Source organism: Dermacentor andersoni, chromosome 5, assembly GCF_023375885.2.
Source record: "Dermacentor andersoni chromosome 5, qqDerAnde1_hic_scaffold, whole genome shotgun sequence".
Classification (NCBI taxonomy): domain Eukaryota; kingdom Metazoa; phylum Arthropoda; class Arachnida; order Ixodida; family Ixodidae; genus Dermacentor; species Dermacentor andersoni.
In genome coordinates, this window is record NC_092818.1 from 51,338,502 (window position 1) to 51,366,183 (window position 27,682).

Consider the following 27,682-nt stretch of genomic DNA (forward strand, 5'->3'; position numbering starts at 1 on the left):
AGACAAATTCAGGCTGGTACTTGCAAACAAATATGCAGCCTTAGAACAGAGAGATGATGCTGACATAGAGCTAATGAATGAAACTGTAACTAGATTGGCTTCAGAGGCAGCAATTGAAATGGGAGGCCAGGCACCAAGGCAACCAGTAGGCAAGCTCTCCCAAGTAACAAAGGACCTAATAAAGAAACGACAAAGATTGAAAGTGTCCAACTCAAGAGATAAGATAGAATTTGCAGAACTGTCAAAACTGATCAACAAGGCAAAAGTAAGTGATATTCAAAACTATAATGTGAGAAAAACTGAAGAAACCATAAAAAATGCACACAACCTGAAATCAGTGAGAAAGAAACTTTGCATAGGACAAACCAAGATGTATGCACTAAAAGATAAGCAGGGTAATATCATCAGCAATCTCGAAGATATAGTAAATGAAGTGGAAGAATTCTATACTGTCCTGTACAATACCCAGAGGAGTCGGGACACCTCCATTAGAAACAGTAATGAACAGGATACAGAAACTCCTCCTATAACTAGCGATCAGGTTTGAAGGGCCTCGCAAGACATGAAACGAGGAAGAGTGGCAGGAGAAGATGGAACAAGCGTCGTTTTAATCAAAGATGGAGGAGACATAATGCTTGGAAAACTGGCGGCTCTCTCTGTGGAGCTTCTATCGACTGCAACGGTCCCAGAAATCTGGAAGAATGCAAACATTATACTAATCCACAAAAAGGGAGACGTTAAAGAATTGAAATATTATAGGCCCATTAGATTACTCCCAGTATATAAAATATTCATCAATATACTCTCCAATAGAATAAGAGCAACACTGGGCTGTAGTCAACCAAGGGAACAGGCAGGTTTCAGGAACGGATGCTATACAATGGATCATATCCTTGTCATCAATCAGGTAATCGAGAAATCCACAGATTACAATCAGCCTCTCTATATGGTTTTCATAGATTGCGAAAAGCCATTTGATTCAGTAGAGATACCAGCAGTCATAGAGGCATCACGTAATCAAAGAGTATAGACCGCTTACGTAGATATCTTGGAAAATGTCTACAGAGATTCCACAGCTACCTTAATTCCACACAAGAAAAGTCGGAAGATACCTATAAAGAAAGGCATCAGACAAGGAGACACAATCTCTCCAATGCTATTCACTGCGTGCTTGGAAGAAGTATTCAAGCTATTAAACTGGGAAGGCTTAGGAGTAAGCATCGATGGCGAATACCTTAGCAACCTTTGGCTTGCCGATGACATTGCTCTATTCAGCAACACTGCAGTTGAGTTGCAACAAATGATTGAGGATTTTAACATAGAGAGTGTTAGAGTGGGGTTTAAGATTTATAGGCAGAAGACAAAGATAATGATGAATAACCAGGCAAGGGAACAAGAGTTCAGGATCGTCAGTCAGCCTCTAGAGTCTGCGGAGGAGTACATTTAGCTAGGTCAATTAATCACAGGGAACCCTGATCATGAGAAGGAAATTCATAGAAGAAAAATATGCAGATCCCACGCACTGTGAGAATTGATGGAAGTGAAGCTTTCCATGCTGGATGCTTTGATTGACAATAATTAGTGGCAGTGTTGGCAGCTAAAGCTTAATTTCTTCAACGTTTAGGCTAATACGAGAGTGGTGAGTTGATGTTAAATGTTACCTTGCGTGCACCACTGCTGTTTGTCTGCGTAGTACACAGAACACACAGGGAGAGGTGTTTGCTTGAGGTGTTGTTGTGTGCCATATTTTATAACCTCTTAAAGGGTTGATCGTTGTCATTTCCTCACATTGCACATCGCATTGTGGCAGAAGTATTAAACACTCGGATTATGAGGCAAGCCGTAGTGGTGGACTGCGGATTAATGGTGACACTGTGATGTCCTTTAACGTGTCCCAATATCTAAGTGCATGAGCGTTTTCTATTTTGCCCCTGCTGAAATGCGGCTGCTGCGGTTGAGATCAAATCCATGGCCTCTAGCAATTCCATAGCCGCAAAGCTAATGTGGCGGACACAGAAGTGTTGATTTGACGGTTGACTGCTTCCATAGTGTCTCCTGGACCCTGCGGTGCGGCTCCGCTTCTGCACGCCCTGCGCCATTTGCCCACTTGACATATTTGCGTGGTGCTTATTTTTCAGAAATAGCAGCAACGTACTGTACCATACCTTGAACTTAAGTTTATTCTGTTTCCCCGCAACTGCTGTCGTATAGTAGTGGGGTGTTTTTCCTTCTCACATCAACTCTCCCATCTCTTATATGGGAACCTGCTCTTCTCCCTCCATCTCTTTCTTTTCCTCTTCCCTCTACAGTTCTATCTGCATCCCCTCTGGCCTTGCACATTAGTAGAAAGGGAAGCGCCGCAATTTCTGCAATGCTTCTGAGGTTGAGTCACGGATAATTACAGGTGTCTAGTGGCTAATGTGGCAATGGCCAGGGAGCTCCAGAGGACATTGTTCACATTCGACGAGGCGGGGTGAAAACGAGTTTCTCCCATCGCCTTTCCTCTCTTACTCGTGCCTGTCATGTATATACACATTATGAACCACCCCCCAAGGTGGTGTGCGCTACAGCAGTAAGTTGAAGGAAGAGGCAAAGGAAGCTTTGCTTTAACAAAAATGGGTTGGATCGCATATAAAAGACATTGTCAGCTCCTGACTGGAAACTTTTGCAAATTTGTTACAATTCTATAGCTACACGTCTTAATCGCAGGCGTTTTCAGTGATATTGAAGTGATGTGGTCAAGGTTAATTCCTTCATGTCATTTCTGTTGGTTTCGCAGTTTAATAATGCTAATTCATATCTTCTTTTGCTTCATTATTTTTTTTATTCCATGCTGTAAACTCAATTGTCCGAGCAGGGTGGCAATAAGAATTTTCGTTCTGCTGTTCTGTTCTGTTATGCTATTGGAATTGCAAATATTCCTTTTTTATCAGTGTATATATTTGTTCTTTGAACAATATGCATATATGTGCTTTTTGGTCTTTATATGTATAAGGTGACAATAAAATTTTAATTGTTTTCGGAAGTTGGTATAGGTTCATTTTTTGTTTATTTAAAGCAGAGCCACTATAGCAGAATGCATTCAAGCACTCGACCAACGTAATATATATAGCGGTCGAGTGCTTGAATGTGTCCTGGCCACTATTGTCGCTTCAGGGTATGTGTATATCTGGAATATCCCCGGATATATATATCTATATATTCTGAACGTCCCCTGAATATCCATGCTGGATGTCCGCATTGGACGTACTACGAAGGAACAAAGCGGTTACCTTTGGATTTCCCAGGGACGTCCCTCATCCTGAATATCAAGAATATCAGAACATCCTGAATATCCTGAACATCCTGAATATCAAGAAAGGACGTCTGTCGGACGTTGCCCAGATATCCGTGGTTACTTGGGCTATCACTGAAAAGGATGGTCTACAATCAGTGCTTTTTACTGTAGATGACATATGGGGCAGAGACATGGAGACTGACAAAGAAGCTTGAGAACATATTAAGGACCACCCAAAAAGCGATGGAAGAATGCTAGGCATAATGTTGAGAGACAGAAAGAGAGCAGTTTGGATCAGAGAGCAAACGGGTATAGTCAATATTGTAATTGACATTAAAAGAAAAAAAATGGCGATGGGCAGGTCATATAATGTGCAGGTTAGATAACTGTTGGGCCTACAGGGTTACAAAATGGGTATCAAGCTAAGGGAAGGGCAGCAGAGGATGGCAGAAGACTAGGTGGTGTGATGAAATGAGGAAATTTGCGGGTGCTAGTTGGAATCGGTTGGTGCACGACAGGGGTAATTGGAGATTGCAGGGAGAAGCCTTCGTCATGCAGTGAACATAAAATATGCTGCTGCTGATGACACTGCTGTCATTATTGTGATTAGCAACCAATTTTGCGCTGAAACAAATCAAGGCTACCAGCAAGGGCCTTTCAGCATTTCAAAGCCAAAGACATGCCGCACGTGAACATAGCGGTGCTATAGTGCTACCTTTAAGCCACTATGTCTCTCGCACATGTACATGTATTGCAGTTGTGGCATATTGGTTCTGGCAGGGCAAACCAGGCGCTCGCACAAATGCTGAAGGCACCATAGCATCAATGAATGAATGAATCAATCAATCAATCAGTTGTTATTGTTTCTGATACGTATAATTATACAGGCAAGGTCCCAGAGCCCATTAAAGGATTGTAGCAGGGGTCTGTTCCTTTTTTAACATAAGTGATTACAAGTGAAGCTTAGAACCACAGACATTTGAGCTACACAAACACCGTGTGTGTTGTCTGGTTCTCTTGTGTCCGTGTCTACCTGCCTTGCCTTCTTTAATGATTACAAGTGAATTACAAGGCAAAACAAATACAAATATTACAATGGCTTTATTACAAATGTGGGTGAAAATTTTTTTTCTTCATTAACATGGTTACTATTGTAAATTAAGATGATGAACTCAAAGAAGTTGCTCTTATGAATAAAGCTGATGTGAATGATGTGATGTTATATGGCAATGTGTTCCACAGTTTCGCAACAATGTAAGAAAATGAATATAATCCGTAGCTAGTCCATATGTAGGGTAAGCATAATGGTACCGTCGAGGTAGAACATAGTGAATATATGGGTTTTGTGATATGTTAACGTTATTGACGGGCATAGAACAGTGTTACTTAAAAGTTTATAAGGAAGTAGTAAAACATGATAATTGATTCAAACTGTTGTGGTTTGTATGTTTAGTAATCCATAAGCATATGAAACAATCTGTTTTTTCTTTATAAGAAGAGCACATTGTGCTGTGTTCTATGCTGCTCTAAGGGTTTTCACCATTGTCGGGTAGGTTAATCCTTAAATTGCCATAGCATATGTAATGTGTGAAGGTATGAAAGAATAATATGATATTAACAATCTCCTTAATAGGAAAATGTAATGTAATTATAAAGATAAGGTACATTCCTCTAAATCTTAAAGTGTTGTTTCATGCACACGTGTGTGCACGAAAGCTGCCTGTCCAAGTGGACACAATAACGTTGTACTACTGACTCTTTCTAATGGCGTGTTATTCATTACAGGCGAGTTATTAGACATAAAATTAGTGTCTTTAGGGGCAAAGGTAACATAGTTACTTTTGACAGTGTTAGCAAGAAGTTTATTTGCATGAAGCCATATGATAACTTTTTAGGGTTATTGTAGCTTTATCGTATAGTACATTTTCCTTTCTCACTGTTATAAATATGTTAGTATTGTCTGCATAAAGGATGCATTCTTCAGATATAACAGATGGTGGATCATTAATGCAAGTTAAGAACAAAAATGACCCTAGAATTGGTCCTCGTAGAATACCACTATTCATTGTACATTGTAATGATGACACGCTGCTTACATGTATGTATTGCTCTCTATTAGTTATGTACTTAGACAAGAGTGTTAGCATCCTGCATATTCCGTAGTGTTCTAAGTTGGTTAGCAATATGCCATGGTTAAGCATATCGAATTCCTTCGTGAGGTCAACAAAAGTACCTATTGTAAGTAATTTATTTTGTATTTTTAATTTGTTTTTTTCAACATTAAGTAGGGCATGTTCTGTTAATTTCGCCATCCTACAGCCGTATTGCTCAAGTGTGTATAAACTATGTTTCTCGAAAAAGTTATCTAGCCTACAATACAATGCTCTTTCGACAACTTTGACGAATGCTCACAGAATGGCAATTGGTTGGTAATTTGTGAGTTTTATCTTGCCACCTTTTTTAAAGGCTGGAATTATTTTGGAAATCTTTAATTTTGAAGGAAACCAACCAATTTCAACAATATAATTGATACATGTGCTAAGAGTTGAGTTAAAGGTGTAGAGAAGTTATTTGCAAGTTCAACTGATGTGCCTTCGTCACCTACAGACTTCGTTTTTTTTTTTTTTTGTTCAATCCTAGAATTATTTTTTAATTTCATTGTTAGTTGCAGGGTGAAGGAAAAATTAAGATTTTTTGCGCCTGAAAGTACACGTGTTGCTGCAAAAAATTGCGTTTTTGCTAGTACCTATGTTATCAAATCAGTCATTAAAACCATTGCTTATAGCAATATTATTAGCTGTAAATGTAACATCATCAGGAATTCTTGGCACAGTGTTGTCTGTCTTTCTTTTATTGAGGGCTTCATCAATAACTTTCCACGTTGCCTTACTGTCATTATTTGCTTGTCATTGAATTGTTTCGAAATTTAGAAATTTTAGTAAGGTGGTTGTTGTAATGATTATACCTAGCTTACCTAGCTTCGAGGTTAGTGTTATGCAGTTGTCGCTTTAACTGTTTATACATGTCATTCTTGTGATTAGTGCAAAAGGCCAGTAGTTATCCATTGTTTGTGTTTGTAATTAGTTCCGATAATTATGATGGTGGTCTCTCTAACTGTCCCGTGACGTTGCAAAATGTTTTCGAGTACACTATATTTATCCTCAGTTTCATCCTGCAGAATACATTTCTTGCCAGTTTGTGCATGCTAAAGAGTGGAAAATCTTTTTCTTGTTGTAAATTTTGCATTTGCCTTTAGATTTTGTTGTTTGATTAGTAGAATTTTATATTGTAAATACTGGCAAATGATCAGTAATGTCACGTGAGATGGTGCCTGTTACAAATATTGCTGATGGATGACTATTTATGATGTGATCAAGTGTACTTTTTTGCGAGCTTGTTATACAAGTGGCAGATGTTATTAGTTGCAACAGGCCTCGCAAGCAAGTAAATCAGTGTAAAAATATTTAGTAGAGTTGTTTTCAGTGACGTCAGTATTGATATCGCCCAATAAAATGACGTGTGTTAGTCTCATTGCAGGTCTCGAGTAGCTTTCTGAGTTCTTGTGAAGATCTGTTTTGTTAAGAGGTGGCCTATATATGACACCTATCATAATTTTTTAGTCTTGTATGGTAGTAAACCTTTTGTGGTACGATCAGGTTGAATTTTAATAAACAAAGTTTCACATAAGTCTGACATAATGGCAATGTTGCACCTGTCAAAATAAGATATTGATGCTTTGATATAAAGTGCTACACCTCCACGCAACGGCACAGTGCACACCTTATCTGAGAACAAGTTCGATCAGTTTGTCATTTCAAGTTAGTAGCCTAGTTTAGGATGAAAAATGTCAGAGCAGTTACTGAGCCAAGTTTCGAATAATGCAATCACATGGAATGCGCACTTTAGAGACGCATTCAAATGAAGCAGTGCGTCATAGTGGTTCTGCAGGCTGCGAATGTTTATATGAAGTAGGGACAGATCAGATGATGTCTTCATTTCATTAAAACTTCTTTCTGGGTGAGTTGGTGCATACTTGACATAAAAATTGTTACAGTGCAATCACATGCAACCACAAGTATGAAGGACGGGACACAAGCGCTTGTGTCCCGTCCTTCATACTTGTGGTTGCATGTGATTGCGCTGTAACAATTTTTATGTCATGTCTTCATTTGTTGACTGAATTGCTCATTTGCTCATGACACATTTCTCACGGTCAACACGTTGGTGTGTACGTGCCATGCATATATATATATATCAGTCTATGGAAGAATGTACTTTTGCGTGCACCCCTCTTGAGGTGAGGCAGCTTCAATTGGCCCTTTCAATAATTTATGCTGATGAGCCGTTGAATCTTAATCTATGTTGTTGCTCTGAAAAAGTCACGTTCTTTTCATCTTATGTTCGCTGCCTTTAAACTGTTAATCATGCACCCACCTTTTAATAATCTCTGCCGCAGCTATGCCCATTTCGTCCAACTATGTGGCATCTATCACTGAACTCACTCGTTCGTTAGCGTTGCAGGCATGTACATAAATGTACAGAGCCTTCAGGGTAGGACATTTGTTGTGTGCAAAAAAGCAAATAAAAGATTTAGCTAATGCCTACCTTCAGAGTGAACAAAAATTAAATCTGCTGGTTCTGTTCTCATATGGTAAAGAAGGTTCACTTCAGACAAGAAAACTTGAGCTGGTGAGCAAGAATATCGAACATGAAAGCTCTGTATTAATGCGATAGCGTTAAAGCCCCATGTTGCAGAAAGTCCTGTGTCGGCGTCCAGCATCAGTGTCCTGTGAGCGAAAATTCGTGTAAATATAGGTATATGTAAATGCCATGCCTTGCTATATGATATACAGGATATGTGCGTTATACTGGCACACATTTTATCACTAAGGTTGCTGATACCTTGTCTCACATTCTTGACAAAGTTATTCCTCGGAATTTTGAGAATGTCAGCCCACAAAGAAATGTCATGAAACAAAGCATCGACAGTGCATGCCTTTTATGTTAAATCTTCTCAGACTGAAATATTGAAAGTGTGGAGCAATAACGGAAACTTGAAAATGATGTAAATTTCTTGGTGAGGCTGTGCACTACCTCCAGGATTGGCCCACGCAGGAGGCCACATTTCTGAGCTCTCCTCCGTGCACAGCGTTCGCCGCCAGCGTTTCCCAGTAAACATTACGGTTACATAAGCGGCAATTGCGGGAAAGCATGAGAAGCAGTCAGGTATCTTTGAATAATGTGGGCGTTCCACTCTTAAATGCAAAGCTTAAGGGGACCCTGAATCGATTTTGACTATTTTGTACAAACGTACTGAGTTGTTAGAGTAGGTCCTTCTGATCATTTATTGACACATCTAAGTGCTCCGTGTAAAGCATGTAATTTATTATAAGGGTTTAAAAATGTACATCGCTGCCAATCGCAGCACACTGCTCAGCTGAATTTTCAGCCTCCCCTACCCATTTGGCGCAAATTGCCCTAATGACGTCAGTAGGGCAAGGTATTTGATTGACTGCCCAGGGCTCGTCATAAATAAATTTTCCAATTTTATGGTGAACAAATGTTGTTCGTAATAATTGGAATGTTAGTTCATTTGTTTCTATAAAAAAGAAACAGAAAGAGAATGCACAAGAACAATTTCTCAGTCCACTTCTTGCAAATATTTCATCTTATGTGCAATGTTCTTGTAGTATGCAGCTATAACAATTACATTGTGCACACCTGTCCCAACACATCTGTGATTTGTGACTTGTTGCTTTTGTGACTTGTGCAGTTACCATCATAACCTTTGTATTCTCTTAAAATGAAGTGCTATTGCAATTCATTGCTGCAAGGTCTTGCACCTACAGCATGTCCTTGTTTGTAAAGCACAACGCCTAAAGTATGTGAAGGAGAAGCTACAAAATTTCACTTGTTCAACCTCTGCAGGAGTGCAGCTGAGGCTGCAGTAGCGGCTGGGCTGACAGCGACGGCCCGGTGGCCTGGCCATGTCCCTCTGGTCGGGGGACGTCCATGGTGGGATCCAGCTGCCACCAAACTACAAGATGTCACACGACAACGAATCCGTCAAATCAGGCCCTAGTGAGCGGTCGCGGAGGTCCTCGTCCTCCCGGCACCACAACCACAGCAACAACATCCAGAACCACCACCAGCAGCACCACCAACAGCGGCAGCAGCAGAAACAAGACGACGGCCCGCAGCATTCGTACCGTGCCAGCCGAAGGCATTCGCATCGCTCCACTAGGTCATGTCCCACGCAGGTTAAGGTTGGTGGGGACCGCAGGGATGAGGTCATCGAGGTACAGATCCTTCCACAGGATGACAACTGGGGCGACAACACGACGGCCATCACGGGAAACACGAGCGAGCGCTCAATCAGCGCTGAAGACGTGTCAAGACTCGGCCGGGAACCTGAAGGCACACCCGGAGGCTTCTTTCGCTGTCATATGTGGGCGGGGACCGTGCTGACGAGCATCCTGTCCTTAGCGGCATTCCTCTCCCCTATAGTGATGGTGGCACTACCACGAATCGAGATGCTAGAGTGGAAAGTGCAGAAGTGCGGACCAGAGTGCGACGGCCTCCTCATCAGCTTCGCCTTCAAGCTTCTCATCCTTGCGGTCGCCACTTGGGCCCTGTTCGTTCGACGGCCTCGGGCGACAATGCCGCGCATATTCATCCTGAGGGCGGTGGTGCTGGCCCTTGTCTTTGTGTTCATCTTCTCGTACTGGCTTTTCTTCTGCGTCCGCATCTACGAGCGACGTCACCAGGACTACGAGTTGACGTACCTGAGCATAGTGCAGTTTGCTCTGTCCCTGGTGGACTCACTCCTCTTTATTCACTACATGGCCGTCATCCTCGTAGAAATACGGCAGCTGCAGCCGCAGTACTATGTGAAGATTGTGCGGTCTCCCGACGGGCAGAGCAGGAGCTACGCGGTCGGGCAGCTCAGCATACAGAGGGCAGCGGTGTGGATGCTCGAGAAGTACTATCAGGTGGGTGGCAACTTATAACACTTAGAAGTGTGCAAATAATTCAAACTTTCAAATAACACTATGTTTGTAAATGAAAATATTTTAAAATTGTTTTTGAATACTTGCAATCACCAACTAGGTGATAAATTCCATTGTTGCAGCCAAAAAGCCATATACTACAAGTTACGTAGTTAAGCACATTATATGTCACTCAAGGAGCCAGACATTTTAGGCTAAGCGGCCATCATTCACACTCGCTAACGAGTAATGAGTATGCTAACAAACCTCTTGTTTGCTCCTAATGCTCCATTTGTGCTTGTAATAAACAGTACTTCGTAATTAGCATGCAGTGTAACGACAGAAACTTGCTAGCATTGTGAATATTGATGATATATAAGAATGGTCAACTCAATATTTGAAAAATATTGAACATTCAAATTCGATTTGATTCACTTTTAACACTATTCGATTTGTACGCGATTCAGTCTCAGGAGGGACTATTTGTACACCCCTAATAACCATTTTCATTTTCAAGTATGAATGATATAGGCCATCCGAACTTATAATTCCACAGGCCTTGCAGTTTGACAGTAGGAGGTTTTATCCACTGTGTCATGCAATAATGTAAACTTTTTCTGAGTGTATGTTGTAGTTTTTCCTGTACAGTCATTTCAGTTCAACTAGCATTGGCGTGATTACATTTTCTTAAGGTGCCTTAAATCACTTGGGGAAGGAAAAGCATCTTTTATGCTGGTGGATACAAGGCACTCTTTAGTGAAAATCTTTAGGCAGCTATATTCAGAATCGACAAAGTGTAGCTTCACAACTTCAACAAAACTGGAGTAGTGCAGTTGATGCCACCTTTTCCCAACAATGTGAATTGAATTCAATTGAATTCTGAGGTTTTACATGCCAAAACCCCAAATAATTTTGACCACCAGGGGATCTTTAATGTGCCCCCAATGCATGGGAAACGGGCGTTGCTGCATTTTGCGACCATCAAAATGCACCCTCTGCAGCCAGGATTTGATCCCACGACCTCGTGCTTAGTAGCACAGCACCATAGCCGCTAAGCAACCGCGGCGGGTCCCAACAATGTGTTCCTTACAGAGAACAAAAGCAGATGCTATGAACACCCGCTGGCTCATGACTTAATGCGCCAGACCTGAAAAAGTTACAAGTGCTGCTATTTTCTGTCTCCCACTTTGTTTATTTGCTGTACGAGCTACTGGAAAAAATATATATATATATATATGTAACGAACCGCACAAAGACAGTGCAGTGCACTGGAAGAGAAAGAGGTAGACGAAGAATAAAGGCAGTGTTCGGGCGACCATGTTTGTTTCCGTGCGGAACCTCCTGCTCGCGTAACGCAAGTCAACAGGATAAAGACCTGGCAGCCATCTCATTGGCCTCACATCATCATGCAAGTACTCAACACCATGGCGTGAACCCACAGAGAGCTCCACCACTGGCACCGACCAGCATCATGACCGCATCATTGCAAGCCTTGGACATAGCCAAGTACACCGGATGAGTGGACGATGGGCCCGTGGAAGACTGGTTTCGCCTCCTCGAGTGCCACGCATCTGCTGTATCATGGTTGGAACAGGATATGGTCGACAACTTCAATGACTACGTCACCGGTGAGGCATTTCGCTTCTACCTAATGCACATATTTGATAAGGATGAACCGTGAGAGAAAATCAAGGAAGAGATGACCAGCCGATTTAAGGTATACGCTGCAGACTCCCTCATTATCCAACAGCTGGAAACATTACAACTGGGTTGCCGCAGTCGCACACAGTTTCCACGTAGCCGTCATCATCAGTTCCAACCAAAGTCACATATGACCAGATCGTCGACAACTATCCTGAGAAGAGGCGTAGACGCATACCACATAGTGATTACGTCCGCGGAACCATCCTCACCATCTGCACTCTTGACATTTGATGCCCTCGCACCGTTGCCTTGTAAGCGCGGCCCGCCACCGGGTTTCTTGTCATGTAACACTTTAACAGCTGTCATATAACGCCCCATATCCAGCACAGCTGTTACTTATTCTGATGAAACGAAGCCAAGTTGCTTACTGCCAGGAAGAAATCAGAATACAAGTACTACCAGCACCAATGCACATACCTTTCAAGGTGAAGACAAGTTAGAGCCATATACATCTAGACATCTAGCTGCTTCGCGACTCTCAAGCCTCCTTCTACGACACTTCAACAAGACGCTGCCAGTGCAGAAGTGTCGCACAGGCAAAGCAGCATCACGCACTGTGTAATTAGTGAAGCGCCCTTTTGTCATGTCGTTGCGGCAGCCTCAGTGCCGAAAGCACAACAAAGAGCGGCACTGAAAGCACAGATATGACAACAAGAAAGAAGTCAGTCTGCAAGCCAACACAACCCAAGCAGAACTGAACAATGAACATTTTCCCAGCAATAAACATCGCCGAAGATGACTGGCAATGATCACGACTGTGTCGCTGAGAACTTCAACGGCGAAGCCACACAATACGATGCAAAGGATACGGGCTGTTTTCGACTAAGATAGTCCAACAACCATCGAACCAAGCAGCAGCACATGTCTACCAGCTGCGACAAGTGGACAGAGGTCAAAATAACAGACATGACACAAGTATAGGTCACACCATGTACCATTCGGTCCCTAAAGTCATCCACTATAAGCTGATCTACCGATGCTACGTGGCACGCCTGCCTCATTCATTTGCGACAGTGGCACACGGTGTGACACCAGTGGTATTCATATGCAGGGCACTCATATGTCGCCCGGTACGCTACAGCCAGCCTCGCCCACCAGAACTGTGTTAGACGTGGTCAGACAGCAGCACTTTTCCATGAAGTCGATAAGGTTACCGAAATATTGTGGGAAATTAGACTAATTGCCCATCTTTATTTTTTATTTATCAGCATCTCCTAGTTCCCTCGTATGTTGTTTGTAAAGACTGTACGGTGCACTAGAAGAGAAAGAGGTAGACGAAGAGAAGAATAAAGGCAGTGTTCGGGCGACCATGTTTGTTTCCGTCTGCAATCCCCTGCTCGTGTCTCACACACACACACACATACACACACACATATATTGTTACGGGGAGAAAATATATCTATTTACAATATATACAGTTAGAAGGTTGTAGCTCAGTAGCCAGGTGTTGTGACCACGAGGCGACGGGAGCTACCATACTACATGCATCACATGGCTACCATGAGGCGACGAAAGCTCCCATTTCTCCACGACGAATCAAGAATACGATGCGGGCGAGGTCATCACCCTGCCCCACCTGTTTCCTGCCGACGAGAATTCGCCCAAGCCAGTTCCTGCTCACGAGAGGTCACCGAAGGGATTTAAGGGAGAACCGGCGTAAGGACAGAGAGTCGCTTGCAGCGAGTCAGTCTGATGCGCTCCTACTGCTACCTGTACGCTATTATTCACTATCTGTAAATATTGTATAAAGTTTTTCGTTTCTTCCTCGTCTACGGAACGAGTCCGTCTTTTGTCCTCCACCCCGAAGTCACAACACAGAGTAACACCATCTACCAATCGTCGAGACACTTCAACCTCCTCTTCACCTCCCAATGTCCTTTTGTTCACAGCGGCACAGACTCGTACGTGACATTAACCCCCGGTGGCAGAAGCATCATGTCGAGGCTTCCTAGGGTGTCGAATCAGTGGGCGAGTTATAGGGCTTTAGTCTCGAAACGTGCACAATATTAGTTCTTGGAGGGGTAGAAGACGTCGAAGTCACAGGCGATATCTCATATGTGAGGCTGGTGACTTGGCGAAGAACTCGGTATGGCCCGATGTATTGCGGCAGCAGTTTTTCGCAAAGGCTGATGCAATGGGAGGGTACCCAAAGCAGGTCAAGTGACCCAGGGCTGAAATGAACGTCCTGACGACGACTGTCGTAACGATGCTTTTGGATAGTCCGAGACGCCAGAAGATGGTCACGGGCAACGCGACATGCTGTGGCCGCGCGAACAATGGCGTCGTGCGCATAGGACATGGTAGTATTGGCATCAGAAGGGAGCAGCGAGTCAAGAGGTAGGAGTGGGTCACGGCCATATAGTAGATAGAACGGAGAAAAACCAGTGATATCGTGACGCGACGAATTGTATGCAAACATCACGAAGGGTAAGGTGAAATCCCAATCCCAGTGATCGTCGGACACGTGCATTGAGAGCATGTCCGTGAGTGTACAGTTGAGATGCTCGGTAAGTCTGTTTGTCTGTGGGTGGTAAGCCGTCGTGAACTTGCGGGACATGTAGCAAGAGAAAAGGAGGTCGTCGACAGTATATATATTTGAGTGACTTTTACTCGACCGTCGCTACACATGGATGATTGATAATTTGGCATATGAAATATTGAGATTGTGGGAAATTCCACATGTGAGGTCGCCGAGAGTCATCTCAGCTTTTGAATGAGAATGGTGCAGGAAGCCACACGCACACCTATATTTTTTAAATCTTCTGGGTTCCCTGCATTGTTATGCACTCCAGTGCGACGCGTATTGTTATGATCACTTGTTCATTCAGAATGCTCAAATCCATTTGTGCCCTCTTCAAAATGAGCTATTATACTAAAATATCTGTCAGCCTCTTGCGTATGGGAAGCCACCCCCGAGGTGGTGGAAAACAATGCTGCATGGAATTCATTCATGCTGATCTGTGCTCTTGAAAGGGCTGCAGAAAATAATGCCTCTTCCTCCCCACAATCACCCTCTCTCTCACCAGTACAGTACTGCACAAACAAATGTGTTTCTTTTGTTCTTGAGAATTCAGGGAGGAATGATCAGAATTTGACAGTTGGTACAATATAATGACTGCTGCAGGCAATAGGCATGAAAATGTTTAACCAAGGGTAGTGCACTTCTTAAAGCCACAGGGGCAAAAAGCAAAGGCATTCATGTAACGAGACCTTTGGCTGCGTGGTAAAAAACCCCAAGCAGTCAAAATCAATTCACGCTGCTCTGCCACAGGGACGCTTGTAAGCCTTGCATTGGTTTTATGTGTTAAACCTCACCACTTATTTAGTCAATCCTCCTGACTTGGAGAGGCAACACTGAGTTGCAAAAGCACTTGCACATCAAACGTTTAGCTAAAAGAATGTACTGGTCATGGCTTGAATTCTTGCTACCATGAGGGCCGTTAACCTTTTTTCACAAACACTAGGCACACTCCGTTTAGAGCAGTTGCACAAGTGATGAAAACTACAGCAACTAATATAAATGGCTGGTGCTTCCTTTTGATACTGCATTGTGCGTAAATTAAGGAAGTTATTTGCGGAGTGCTGTATAATTTATTTTCTTGCTGTTCCTTCTTTACCTTAGTGTGCTCCATGCCTGGTTTATTAAACAGTACTCTTTCACTTTGCATTGCCTTATATTTTGGGTAATTTCAGCTAAGCTAAGCATCTGATAAGCTGAATGCATTTCTATAACCCCAATTATGTGGGGAAAACATGGGGAAGGCGGTAGATGCAAATTCAAGACGATGAGCAAAACGAGAGCCAAACAAAGCGAGAGCCAACGTTTCGACAAGTGGACTTGCCTTCTTCAGGGCCTTGAAAAAGACAAGCCCACTTATCGTAACATTGGCTCCCGCGTTTACCTTGTTTTTGTTTTGCTCATCTCCCAGTTATGTGGGCCTCGTTAGCCAAGGTTTGGCTGATTGTCAGTTGCAACCTGCCACAGTTTTGCAGTCCAAGACAAGGCAGAAGTTAACAGGAAAGCGGAGGGTTTAAATGTGCAACTCTTGTAGAACAATAAATGTCAGTGGAGCGAATGTTTTGAGAAGGGGCCTTGTCTTCGTCAGGTTGCTTGCCCTAACCTAACGAAAATGAGACTCCCTGGTCAGAACGTTGGCTCCAGCAACCTTCCTTGGTTGACGACTCTTGATCACAGTTGTACAATATTACACAAAGGTTTGTCAGCAATTCTGTTGAAGCGTAGTAGCTGCTTATGGTATATAAGTTTGGTTAGGTTATTCACGTAACTGCACATAACTGTAGTAGTTTGTAAATAAGCCGTGATTTGACTAGATCATGCAGGTCTATATTTTTGTTAATGATCCAGCAAACATTGATGGTGATCCGTGCTATGTAGTCTATGCCAATGACACTACATGGTTCTTTTCATCTAGCTGCCCTACCAAATTGGTTACGAGAGCTAATGAACTTTTGAATAAACTGCACACATGGTCACTTGATAATGGTTTGACTATTATTTTGGAAAAGTCTAAAGTTCTGTTATTTTGCACTAAGAACATATAAATTACTTTCAAGGAAGATTGAATAATGGACAACACTAAAATTGAAATTGTATAAATTGTAGGATCTCTCGGTGCATTTTTCTCATACCAAAAATTCTTTATTCCTTAAACTGCTTTTCTCATTCTACTAAATACTTAATACATCACTCATTTTTTCTGAACCATTTAAATTATTGTTGTCTTGTCGGGGTACAATCTAGAACTGAATTAACAGATTGCACATTCTGCAAAAGAAGGTTTATCACGCTATTTGTAACAAACCATATGGTTTTTCTTCAGCATCTTTATTTTATGAACTTAAGAGACCGAAAGCCAAGGCCCCTTTTAAGTATTGTTTGGTACTTGCATATAAAAATGAGCAGAAAAAATGTATAAACGACATTACTTGTATGGCTAACTTGAAGCAACATGAAGCTCCCTACAATACAAGAAATCCAGAGTATCGGCACATACCACAATCACACACTAACTATGAATTTCAAATGTTGTGCTCCAGGCTACCTTAGTTTCTAAATGATCTTCTTGTTAATGAAATTGATATTGTGTCTTGTTTTCCACCTGATATTCTTGCTTTTTTCTCTTGTATGCGAGTTGTATGCATACAACTTAGGTTAGGAAGTGCTTTTCTTAGGTTAGGAAGTGCTTTTTTTTTCTCTTTCCTTCTTTATTTTATGCATCTTGATTTGTTTTTCTAATCTGTGATATTTATGCATGGTATGTTATAGTGCTTGAATTGTAAGCAATTACAAAAACATTGTTTATGGTCTGCTGCTCTTCTTGTGTTATGGGTATTTGGGGCTGGCACTTCTGCCATGAGCAGTTATTTTCTCAATTTTCTCTCTACAATACTGTATTTTGTTTTGTGAAAATAAAGCATGCACACACACACACACACACCCGCATGCACACGGACATGCATACATACATACATACATACACGCATACATACATACATACATACATACATACAATTTTGAACTTTGCCGTGTGCTTTGTTGTACTTCTGGAACCTGAGCTTCTCTTTTCATAATGCAGGATTTTCCGATTTACAACCCTTACCTGGAAACTGTTCCAAGTCGCCACCGAAAGCAACAACAGCAGCAGCAGGCTTTCAAGGCAAGTTAATTTCCCCTTTGCACCATCAAGTCAGAAAGGAATTAAGACTGCTTCTTCATTATGAAGCACAAAACATAGCAAAAGAACTGGACATAATTAAGGAAGGGACAGACGACGGCACCGTGCTGTATCCCTTCCATGCGTCCTGTTTGTGCTGTTTTCTGCTTAAGTCTTGTTCGTGAACCATGTCGTGAATGGCACACGCTGGAAGTCGTGAACCAAGCAGCCCATGTGTGTATTATGCTTCTTCATTCTTCCACGATGTCGACGTTGCGTAGAGGTGCTTCAGCAGTGCCGATTGCCTCGGAAACAAAACACTCAGTGACATCGGCGATTGGGTCGGTGTAGGCGATGACAGTACCGGGGAAAAGGTGCCGGTGTTCGTAGCTGAAGTTGGTGACAAGAACCTCACAGTGGCCATCGTGGAAAGCAGTTCGAGCGCTTTTTCGCTACCTGAGGGCAACAGACTTGAGTGCCCGACTATAGACATCCTACACCTAAGTTCTCTCTCTCCCTCTTTCACTCCCCATTCCCCTCCCCGCGTGTAGGGTAGCAAACTGGACTCAGTCTGGTTAACCTCCCTGCCTTTCCGTCTTCCCTTCTCTCTCTCTCTCTCTTCATTCTCATTTTGCTTGTGGTTTTGATTTGAGCACGATTCACTATGTTCTATTCCAGTGCCACAAGTGTAGGGGAGAAAAAGGAGTAACTTCTCGTTTTGTCTATGTTATTCATTTATTTATTTATTTCATGCGGAATATTACAGCACTTATACTTTCTGTCTTGCTGGAAACCAATGCCACTGTGTGTTGCCTCAGCGCACCGCTGCTCGATTTCTTCAACATTTTGCCCAAATTTTATACTTGTTCCCATCTTCAAAGTAACAATATAATTCTTCCATCTGTGAGTTTGTGTACATCAGCCACTATATAAAAATGTTGCAGTGTGACAATGTCAACTTGTTGGGGTTGCAGTTAAGGCCTATCCAGCGTCATTATAACGTTGCTTTTTATTTAAGTTTGTGTGATTAATGGAAAAGGTGTCTTGTTGCAATGTTTGAAAGAATTCCATTATATTGTTCAGTTTATTACCTTCTATCAAGGCAGTTGACACTTGCACAATATGAAATTAAACTTTCAGAGGTTGTGATCACTCTCACAAATTTCTCATTGCGCTCACATTCATTACTGTGCGTGGGCAGCGCCACAGAACACAGAAAAAAGAGAGATGTAAAGATAGGGCGTCCACTGTAGTAATATAGTAGTGGAAGTATAGTATGTGCTGTAGTACGGCTATGGATCCACAACAAACTTGCCTGCTTTCCAGTCCTTCTGTGTTCGCTTTCATTGCTTTAGCCACTCAGCACACAATCTATATTTCTTTGGAAACAGACATTCCGTAACATGGATTCAGGTTTTCCTGCTTTCACAAAGTTTGCACTTTTAATTTTTTAGAGACAGAGAACATATATACATGTATTCTTGATTTATTACTTTTGCTGAAATTGCTTTCGGTGGATGTTGATTGGCTAAGGCAAACCATCATAGCAAAAATCCTCAAGGTAAAGAAGCACTGTTTTATGGAAAAAAATTGTAATCCACCTGTCAGCAGCACAAAGAAGAAAAGGAAACCTGTGCTGGTTTCTCAGAGAGCTTTGCAGTTAAAGAAAAATTCATCCTGGTCTGGGAACCGAACTTGTTGCCAATGCTATTCCAAGATCGTCACTCTACTGTGTGAGCTAACCAGGAGTCTGTGAGATTGCAGAGCAAGGCCAGAATAATTGACAACTTGAAGCAATGATTAAATTAATTGGGCAAGGAGAAAACAGAATTCCTGTCACTCCAGTGAGGCATCATACCAGATGTCATCCCACACCGAAGTCAAAGTTCCCCCAAATGAAGTCATTGAAGACTAGCAGCCCTGACAAATTTGTTCAAATTTGAAAGATGTAGCTAGGCATATCTTGTCAGGTATGTTTCTTGCTCTCTCTTCCCTCTTTTTCTGTTGCTTGCTTGTTTGCACTTGAAATGAGTTTTTGGAAACCACTTCAGCTATGCAGTTATTTTTAAATAACACTGAATCTGTTAGCGCCAGAGGGAGCATGTACAGTTAGGTCTCCACAAGTGGTTGTACAGGAGTAAAAAAAGCACTTGTAATGAAATGTGTTATTCTCATGTTTGCAGGTCTACGATGTTGATGGTGTCGCAGAAGAAGACCAAGCTCCACTAAACCAGACAGTTCTGCCTGGACGGCGATCAGGCCACAATGATCGGTTTTACGAGGAGTACGAGTATGAGCGGAGGGTGCGGAAGCGCAGGGCCAGGCTTATTTCAGCAGCTGAAGAGGCATTTACTCACATCAAGCGGATGCAAGATGAAAATGGTACGTGCCAAGAACATTCGTTTGCATTGAGACTCACGGCAGCTTCACTTCACCACGCAAGCACACTTAAAAGGGGGAATGCACAAGGTACATAGTTAACACCTAAATACTGAATAGAAAGGTAATAAGATCTAAAGTAAAGATGATAGAAACCAGAGGAAATCCAGAAGACAGTACAAGTTGCTCACCATATGTGCAAGGAAAATGAGCTTACTCACTAATACCTATTCGGTGCAGAAGACATGCTACCACGGCAAGGTGTGAATGGGAGCCAGACTTGTTAGCCACTGCACTATTGCTCAAGTTGCTCATTCAGCAAGCCTGTGCAGGGTGTGTGCCATCTGTGACGCCACCACTCGAAAGGTGGCATTGTGTGTGCATGACAATGAGCAAAACAAGAACAAGGGGAAAGCGTGAGCCAAGGTTTCGACAAGTGGACTTGTCTTTTTCAAGGCGACATGTGCTTTCCTCACCACAGTATATGTATACAGGTGGGGCTCTTCTAAAGGGTAGAGGAGGTAAGGCGGGTGGCTGTGGCAAAGAGCAAAGGCGTGTTAGTGGCGAGAGTGTACAATTGAGAATAAAAAAGTGCTGTGCAAAAGGCCGGTGACCGTCTGTCACCCACGTGTCAATGGCCATGTGTCAGCTGGTGTGTCAACGGCATGCACAGCACCCCTCCATTATCTGCTTCGCTGGTGGTCGTGGCCTATCGTGTCTCTGAAAGAGATAATAAAAGGAGCAGCAGAAACCGGTGCTTGTGAAAAAAACAATCTTGAAAAATTATACTGGAATGGAGTAAATAAATAAATAAAAGGAAAAAAGAAACAGGAAAAGGAAAAAAAACACTAAGCAACCAAACTAAGTGTTGTTGCCTGTAGCTTGAAATTTAGCATAGCGAATAGATTCTAAATATCTCCCTTTGAAACATTTATGCCTATTGGTTGCAACGTCCTGAACTTCTGGGTAAGGTATGATTCTCTGTATTTTCTTTCTCGTTCAGAACAGAAATTTGACTGTAAGATGTAGAGTTTAAGTTCACCAAAGTTATGACCTGGTTGGTTGAAATGCTCGGTGATGGCTTTGAGAAGCTTTTTAGCTGCGTCTGTGCAATGTTCATTTAATCTGACGTTCATTGATTGTCCCATTTCGCTAATATATTGTTTTTTTACGGAAGGAATATACAAGCATATAAATCACCTCTGAACTTGTACAAGTAAAGCTAGTTTTGACTTTCTGTGTATAACTATTTGTGGCGCTTTTAATTTTAGTGTCACTATGAAGGTGTCTGCAGGTTTTTGCACCTGGGGCGAGAACATGCTTTTATTACGGGGAATGCTGTTGGCTGACTTTTGTGTCCACTAACATGTCTTTAAAGTTTCTGTTGCAGCGATAGGTAACTCTAGGTACATCCGGGAATGCTTTTCTCAGATGCTCGTTACTTGATAATATTAGGTGGTGTTGGGGTCTCGGTGCTGACGCCCGTTATTGCCAATGGGTCGCAAGCCCCAAGGGTAGCGTTGGCCTGGCGGCCTGGGGCACTGGAAGCATCCGGAGGTCCCGGCAAAGCATGAGAAGACTGGTAACAGAACAACTTGTTTATTCTAACATAGCAAAAGAGCGGCCGGTCAGGTCGACTGAAGTGGAGAGACGGGAGAGCACGTAACTCAACAGTACAAATCGGAGCCTCCCTCTTGGCGTCCGGGGGCAGCTGCTCTTATACTCTCGGCGTCGCGGGCCAGAAGGAAGGTCACGGGATGAGCCCACGACACGGCAGAGCATGAGCCCACGACGGCGCGCACGGTCGAGCCGAGAGACCTGCTGAACCGAGTGTAGTGACGCATCGCCAACCCGCCGACGGACAGACCTGCTGGCTCCTCACTTGGGGAGCTCCGCTCCCCGGCTGCCGCGCTCTGACAAGCGTGGGCACACACACACACACACGCACACACGAAGACACGTGGCACTGAAACACGCTTGGACACGCTTGGCGGGGAGGTGTTGCGGCGGCGTCGAACGGGCCAAAATGTCCGCCGCTTTGAATGAAGCCCCGGCGTCCGTTGCATCCGCGCCGGCATTACCGCGCGTTGTAGGCGAAACGTAACAGACCGCCCCGCCGGGGGAAGGAGATCCCGAAGGTCAGGGGACTGCATCCGCTGTCCGGAGGGATGTCGCTCGATGATGCTCATAACCGAAGTCGGGCGTCCTTTGGCGTTTCTTGAGCGCAGCGCACAGAGAAGGCCTCGTTCTCACGTTCACGTTCACACAGGACACTGCAAAGTGACTTCGGGAGAGTTGACATTTTTGTTCTCGTTTCCGGCAAGCGTTAGAACTACGCCGAAAGTCAACCGCTCAGTCAGCAAGCACGGCACAACCCTCACTAAGCCCTGCCAGGCTCTTTCCCCTTTTATACTGCTGCCTAGTTCCTTACAGTAGTTTAGCAGCACTCAGAACGCATCCACAAATCGGAAAATTGCACTAGAAAGCACATCATCACTTTGAAACACTACACGAAAGCAATAGGTTAAAAATCCTGCCTCAGGAAGAAAAACATCAGTAACAAGCAATTTTGAGGCTGATTCCCACGTTAGGGGCTTCGACTTAAGCCATCGGCGTTACCGTTGAGACTCCCCTTTTTGTAACGCACCTCAAAGGAATATTGTTGCAAAGCGAGGCTCCAGCGCAGGAGGCGGCCATTTTTGGGAGAGATGGTCTGCAGCCATTGGAGAGGGCAGTGATCCGTTTCAATGATAAACCTCGAGCCGGCTAGGTAACATGAGAATTTCTGAACGGCCCACACGATACACGCACACTCTTTCTCGGTGGCGCTATACGCCTGCTCACGACTCGTCAGCTTACGACTAGCATACAGGACGGGGTGTTCTACTTCTCCATTTTCCCGTTGGCACAGTACAACGCCCATGCCTCGCTCACTAGCATCACACTGAACAACGAACCCTTTTGTGTAGTCGGGCGATCGTAGCACAGGCTGGCTTGTTAGGGCGCTCTTTAGGGCGCTAAAAGCTCTTTCCTTCGTCTCATCCCAGACGACTGTTTGCGGCTCTGTCTTTCTTAGAGCATCCGTCAAGGGAGCCGCGATATCAGAGTACCTGGCGATGTACCTCTGATAGTAGCCCGCGACACCTAAGAACGACCGAATATCGGTCTTCGTGCGCGGTTGCGGGAAGTCTCGCACAGCGGCCACCTTTATTTCAGAGGGGCGGCGACGACCCCGACCAATCACGTGTCCGAGGTAGACAACCTCGGCCTGTGCTAACTGGCACTTGGGAGCCTTGACTGTCAAGCCCGCATCGCGCAGGCGGGTTAGCACTGCCCGCAAGTGCGCCATATGCTCAGGCCAGGATGCGGAGAATATCGCTACGTCGTCTAGATACGGTAAAGCGAATTCTTGCTGTCCCCGCAACACTTTATCCATGAGGCTTGAAAAGCAGTATGGCGCGTTCTTCAAACCAAAACTCAAAACTAGGACGGAATGTCCCCATTGGTGAAATGAACGCCGCATACCTACTAGCCTCTTCTGTAAGTGGAACCTGCCAATAACCCCTGACAAGATCTAGGGTGGAAATAAACTGAGCGCTACTCACTCTCTCAAGGCGCTCCTCGATGTTAGGGATCGGATAAATTTGATCCTTAGTGATGGAATTAAGCCTGCGGTAGTCGACGCAAGGACGAGGTTCCTTGCCCGGTACCTCAACTAAAATCAAAGGGGAGGTATAATCACTCTCACCCGCTTCAATAACACCGAGCTGTAGCATTTTCTTTACCTCAGCCTCCATAATATCGCTCTGGCGGGGTGACACCCGGTACGCCTTGGATCGTACTGGCTCTGGGGAGGTAAGTTCTATGTCATGAGTAAGGACAGAAGTCCTACCAGGCCTCTCAGAGAACAGACCTTGAAACTCTTGTAAGAGCTGGTGTAGTTCGGTTTTCTGCTCAGGCGACAGCGATGCTTTACTTATTAAGTCACTAATGACTTGATCGGTGTCTTTCCTGTTCGTCACTGAGCCTAGTCCCGGAAGCTCGACCGGAAGCTCTTCGGGAACGTTTACCATCATGCACACCACTGCTTCCCGTTGCTTATAGGGTTTGAGCAGATTACAGTGGTAAACTTGCTGTGCTTTCCGCTTTCCTGGCAGACTCACCACGTAGTTAACGTCCGACAGTTTTTGAACAATCCGTGCTGGGCCCTCCCACTGCACGTCGAGTTTGTTCTTTGGCGATGTGCGCAATATCATGACCTCATCGCCCACCTCAAAACGACGGGCCCTGGCTGTCCGATCATAATAAACCTTGGCCCTCTGCTGGGCCTCTGCCATTGCTTCACCTGACAACTCCTGTGCCCTTCTTAAGCGTTCGAGGAGCTTAAGCACGTACTCTACCACGACTGGGTCGTCGCCCCTGCCTTCCCATGATTCTCGAAGCATGCGAAGCGGAGATCGCAGCGAGCGACCGTACACCAGCTCAGCTGGCGAAAACCCCGTAGCCGCATGCGGCGCGGTCCTTAATGCAAACATCACTCCAGGCAGACACAGCTCCCAGTCAGTTTGATGTTCAAAACACAATGCTCTCAACACGCGCTTCATGACGGAGTGGAGCTTCTCAACGGAATTCGACTGGGGGTGGTGCACTGAGCTGTGTAACAGCCTTACCCCGCACCTTTCGAGAAAGGCTGTCGTCAAAGCGCTAGTAAACACTGTACCCTGATCTGACTGGATTTCTGCAGGAAAACCAACTCGCGCAAATATGGACAGTAGTGCATTGACTATCTCAACTGAGCTGAGTTCTTTAAGCGGCACTGCTTCAGGGAACTTTGTCGCTGGGCAGATCACAGTCAAAATGTGTCGGTACCCCGTGGCTGTTACCGGCAGAGGTCCCACTGTATCAATAACGAGCCGTCTAAAAGGCTCCGTAATGATAGGTACCAACTTCAACGGCGCCCTCGATTTGTCCCCTGGCTTGCCCACCCGCTGACAGGTGTCGCATGTCTTCACAAAGTGGTCTGCGTCCCGAAAACACCCTGGCCAATAGTACTCTTGCAAGAGACGGTCCTTAGTTTTCTTAACTCCTAGGTGTCCGGACCACGAACCCCCATGCGACAAGCGCAACAGATCCTGACGATAGCATTGAGGCACGATCAGCTGATCGAACTCCACTCCCCTGCGGTCTAGATACTTCCGGTACAGGACCCCACCTCTTTCCACAAAGCGAGCATTTTTCTTGGCGATACCTTCCTTGATAACGCAGCGTATGTTTTCTAGGCTGCCATCCTTCTTTTGCTCGGCTATCAAAGCCGACCGGCTGACTTTTAGCAACCTGTTAAGTCCGTCTGACGTAGGCGCGATGAGCAAATCTGGAGACAGCTCTTCTAACTTTCCCGTGTTGGGATTTTCCTCTCCAGTATCTGGTGCCTTTAACGCTACAGGCTCAATTTTATTCAGTTCGGGCGTGCTCTGAATACCAGCTTGCTGCGCCTCTGACCCTTTTTCATCGTTCAACAACGTCGGCCCCGCAACTACCGCCTTTGCAGCGAGCTCCCGAACCTTCGATCTGGTTAAGGCCTGAACGCTAGCCTCACCAAACAAAAGCCCCTTCTCGCGCAGGAGGTGATCGGACCTGTTCGAAAATAAGTACGGGTACTGGGGGGGCAGCATAGATGACACTGCGGCCTCCGTCTCAAGTGCTCCGAAAGGTCCTTCAATAAGCACTTTTGCTACCGGCAGACACACGCTATGAGCTTCCACTGCTTGCTTGATCCATGCGCACTCGCCCGTGAACATATCGGGTTCTACGTAAGAGGGGTGAACTACATCCATTGTAGCTGCGGAATCGCGAAGCACTCGGCACTCTTTCCCGTTCACGAGGAGGTCTCGCATGTAAGGCTCGAGAAGCTTCATGTTCTCGTCAGTGCTGCATAAAGACAAAAACACGACTTTTGTTTTTGTTTCTGGACACTGCGCCGAAAAGTGACCCGGCTTCTGGCACGTATAACAAACGCGCGCTTGCCTCGTCTCGAACCGCTTTCTGCGTTCGGCTTCGGTTGCCGCCGTCTCCGTACGTTCGGTCGGACTGCTTTCACTCGCATCCGAACTACGTGTGTCCCCCTTTGCTCTCATGGGTGTGAACTTCGGCCTCTCAAACTTGGAGCCAAATTCACCCTTTTGACCGTCCTTAGCTCCACGAGCCCGACGCGTCACAAACTCCTCGGCTAACTCAGCGGCTCTAGCCACCGTACTAACGTCTGGCCTATCCAAGACCCAGTACCGCACGTTCTCAGGTAACCGACTATAAAACTGTTCTAGCCCGAAACACTGCAGAACTTTCTCGTGGTCACCAAACGCTTTCTCTTCTTTGAGCCACTCCTGCATGTTTGACATTAGCCTGTACGCAAACTCTGTATATGACTCACTTCTGCCTTTCTCGTTTTCCCGAAACTTCCGACGGAACGCCTCCGCTGACAGCCTGTACTTTTTTAGCAGACTCGATTTCACTTTGTCGAAATCCTCTGCCTCCTCTCTATTCAAGCGAGCGACTACGTCGGCCGCCTCGCCGGGTAGCAAAGTGAGCAAGCGCTGTGGCCACGTTTCCCGAGAGAACCCCTGCTTCTCGCACGTTCGCTCAAAGTTAACCAGGAACAAACCAATGTCCTCTCCAAGCTTAAACGGCCGCATCAGGTCAGTCATTTTGAACAATACTCGTTCTCCTGCACCGTGTGCCTGACTTCCATTACGAGCGCGTTCCATCTCTAACTCGAGACGCTTCATTTCCAAAGCGTGTTCGCGCTCTTCTTTTTCTTTCTGTTCTTTTCGTTCACGCTCATCTTTCTCTTTCTGTTCTTTGAGTTCGCGCTCCTGTTTCTCTTTTTGCTCTTTAAGTTCGCGCTCCTGTCTTTTTGCCGTCTCCCTCTCCTCAATGGTCTCAAGGCATTCCGACAGCTCGTCATCCTCAGCTTCTAACTCAAGAATAGCCCTTAGCAGTTCTGGTTTTCTGAGTTTGAGACATCCAGACCCAACTCTCTTGCAAGCTCCAGCAATTTCGGTTTGCGCAACGACTTCAAATCCATGGCTGCTCTGAATGCTGCTTTCTCTACTGCCTACTATTGTCTTGCCGCAAACTAACCCGGCAGCAACGACAACCACAATTACCAGCTCTGTTTCTAACACTAACAAAAGCCTGGCAAAACTCAGAAGAAGAAAGTCCCGCACTCACCAAACCTTGCAGCCAAGAATTCAGCGCAGTCGTTCCGCTGCAGGCAACCAGTCATCACACAGGGCTCGTTGCACTGCTCCCGGATGGTCGTTGTGCTGCTCAGCATACAGTCAACCGCATCTCTTCGCTGCTGGCCTCCGTTGTTGCGATCTCACCGCTGGCAACCAGCTGTTGGGGTCTCGGTGCTGACGCCCGTTATTGCCAATGGGTCGCAAGCCCCAAGGGTAGCGTTGGCCTGGCGGCCTGGGGCACTGGAAGCATCCGAAGGTCCCGGCAAAGCATGAGAAGACTGGTAACAGAACAACTTGTTTATTCTAACATAGCAAAAGAGCGGCCGGTCAGGTCGACTGAAGTGGAGAGACGGGAGAGCACGTAACTCAACAGTACAAATCGGAGCCTCCCTCCTGGCGTCCGGGGGCAGCTGCTCTTAT

General features: G+C 44.8%; 1 protein-coding gene across 1 annotated transcript in view; it reads left to right on the plus strand.

Annotated features, from left to right (window-relative positions):
- Vang (Strabismus domain-containing protein Vang) overlaps window positions 1-27,682 on the plus strand; it is a 213,217-nt gene that overhangs the window by 166,632 nt on the left and 18,903 nt on the right. The window contains exons 3-5 of the mRNA XM_050177609.3: window positions 9,206-10,269; window positions 17,568-17,648; window positions 19,829-20,027. Coding sequence (XP_050033566.1) covers window positions 9,265-10,269; window positions 17,568-17,648; window positions 19,829-20,027 — 1,285 coding nt within the window. The 5' untranslated portion in view covers window positions 9,206-9,264. The remainder of the gene's footprint in view (window positions 1-9,205; window positions 10,270-17,567; window positions 17,649-19,828; window positions 20,028-27,682) is intronic.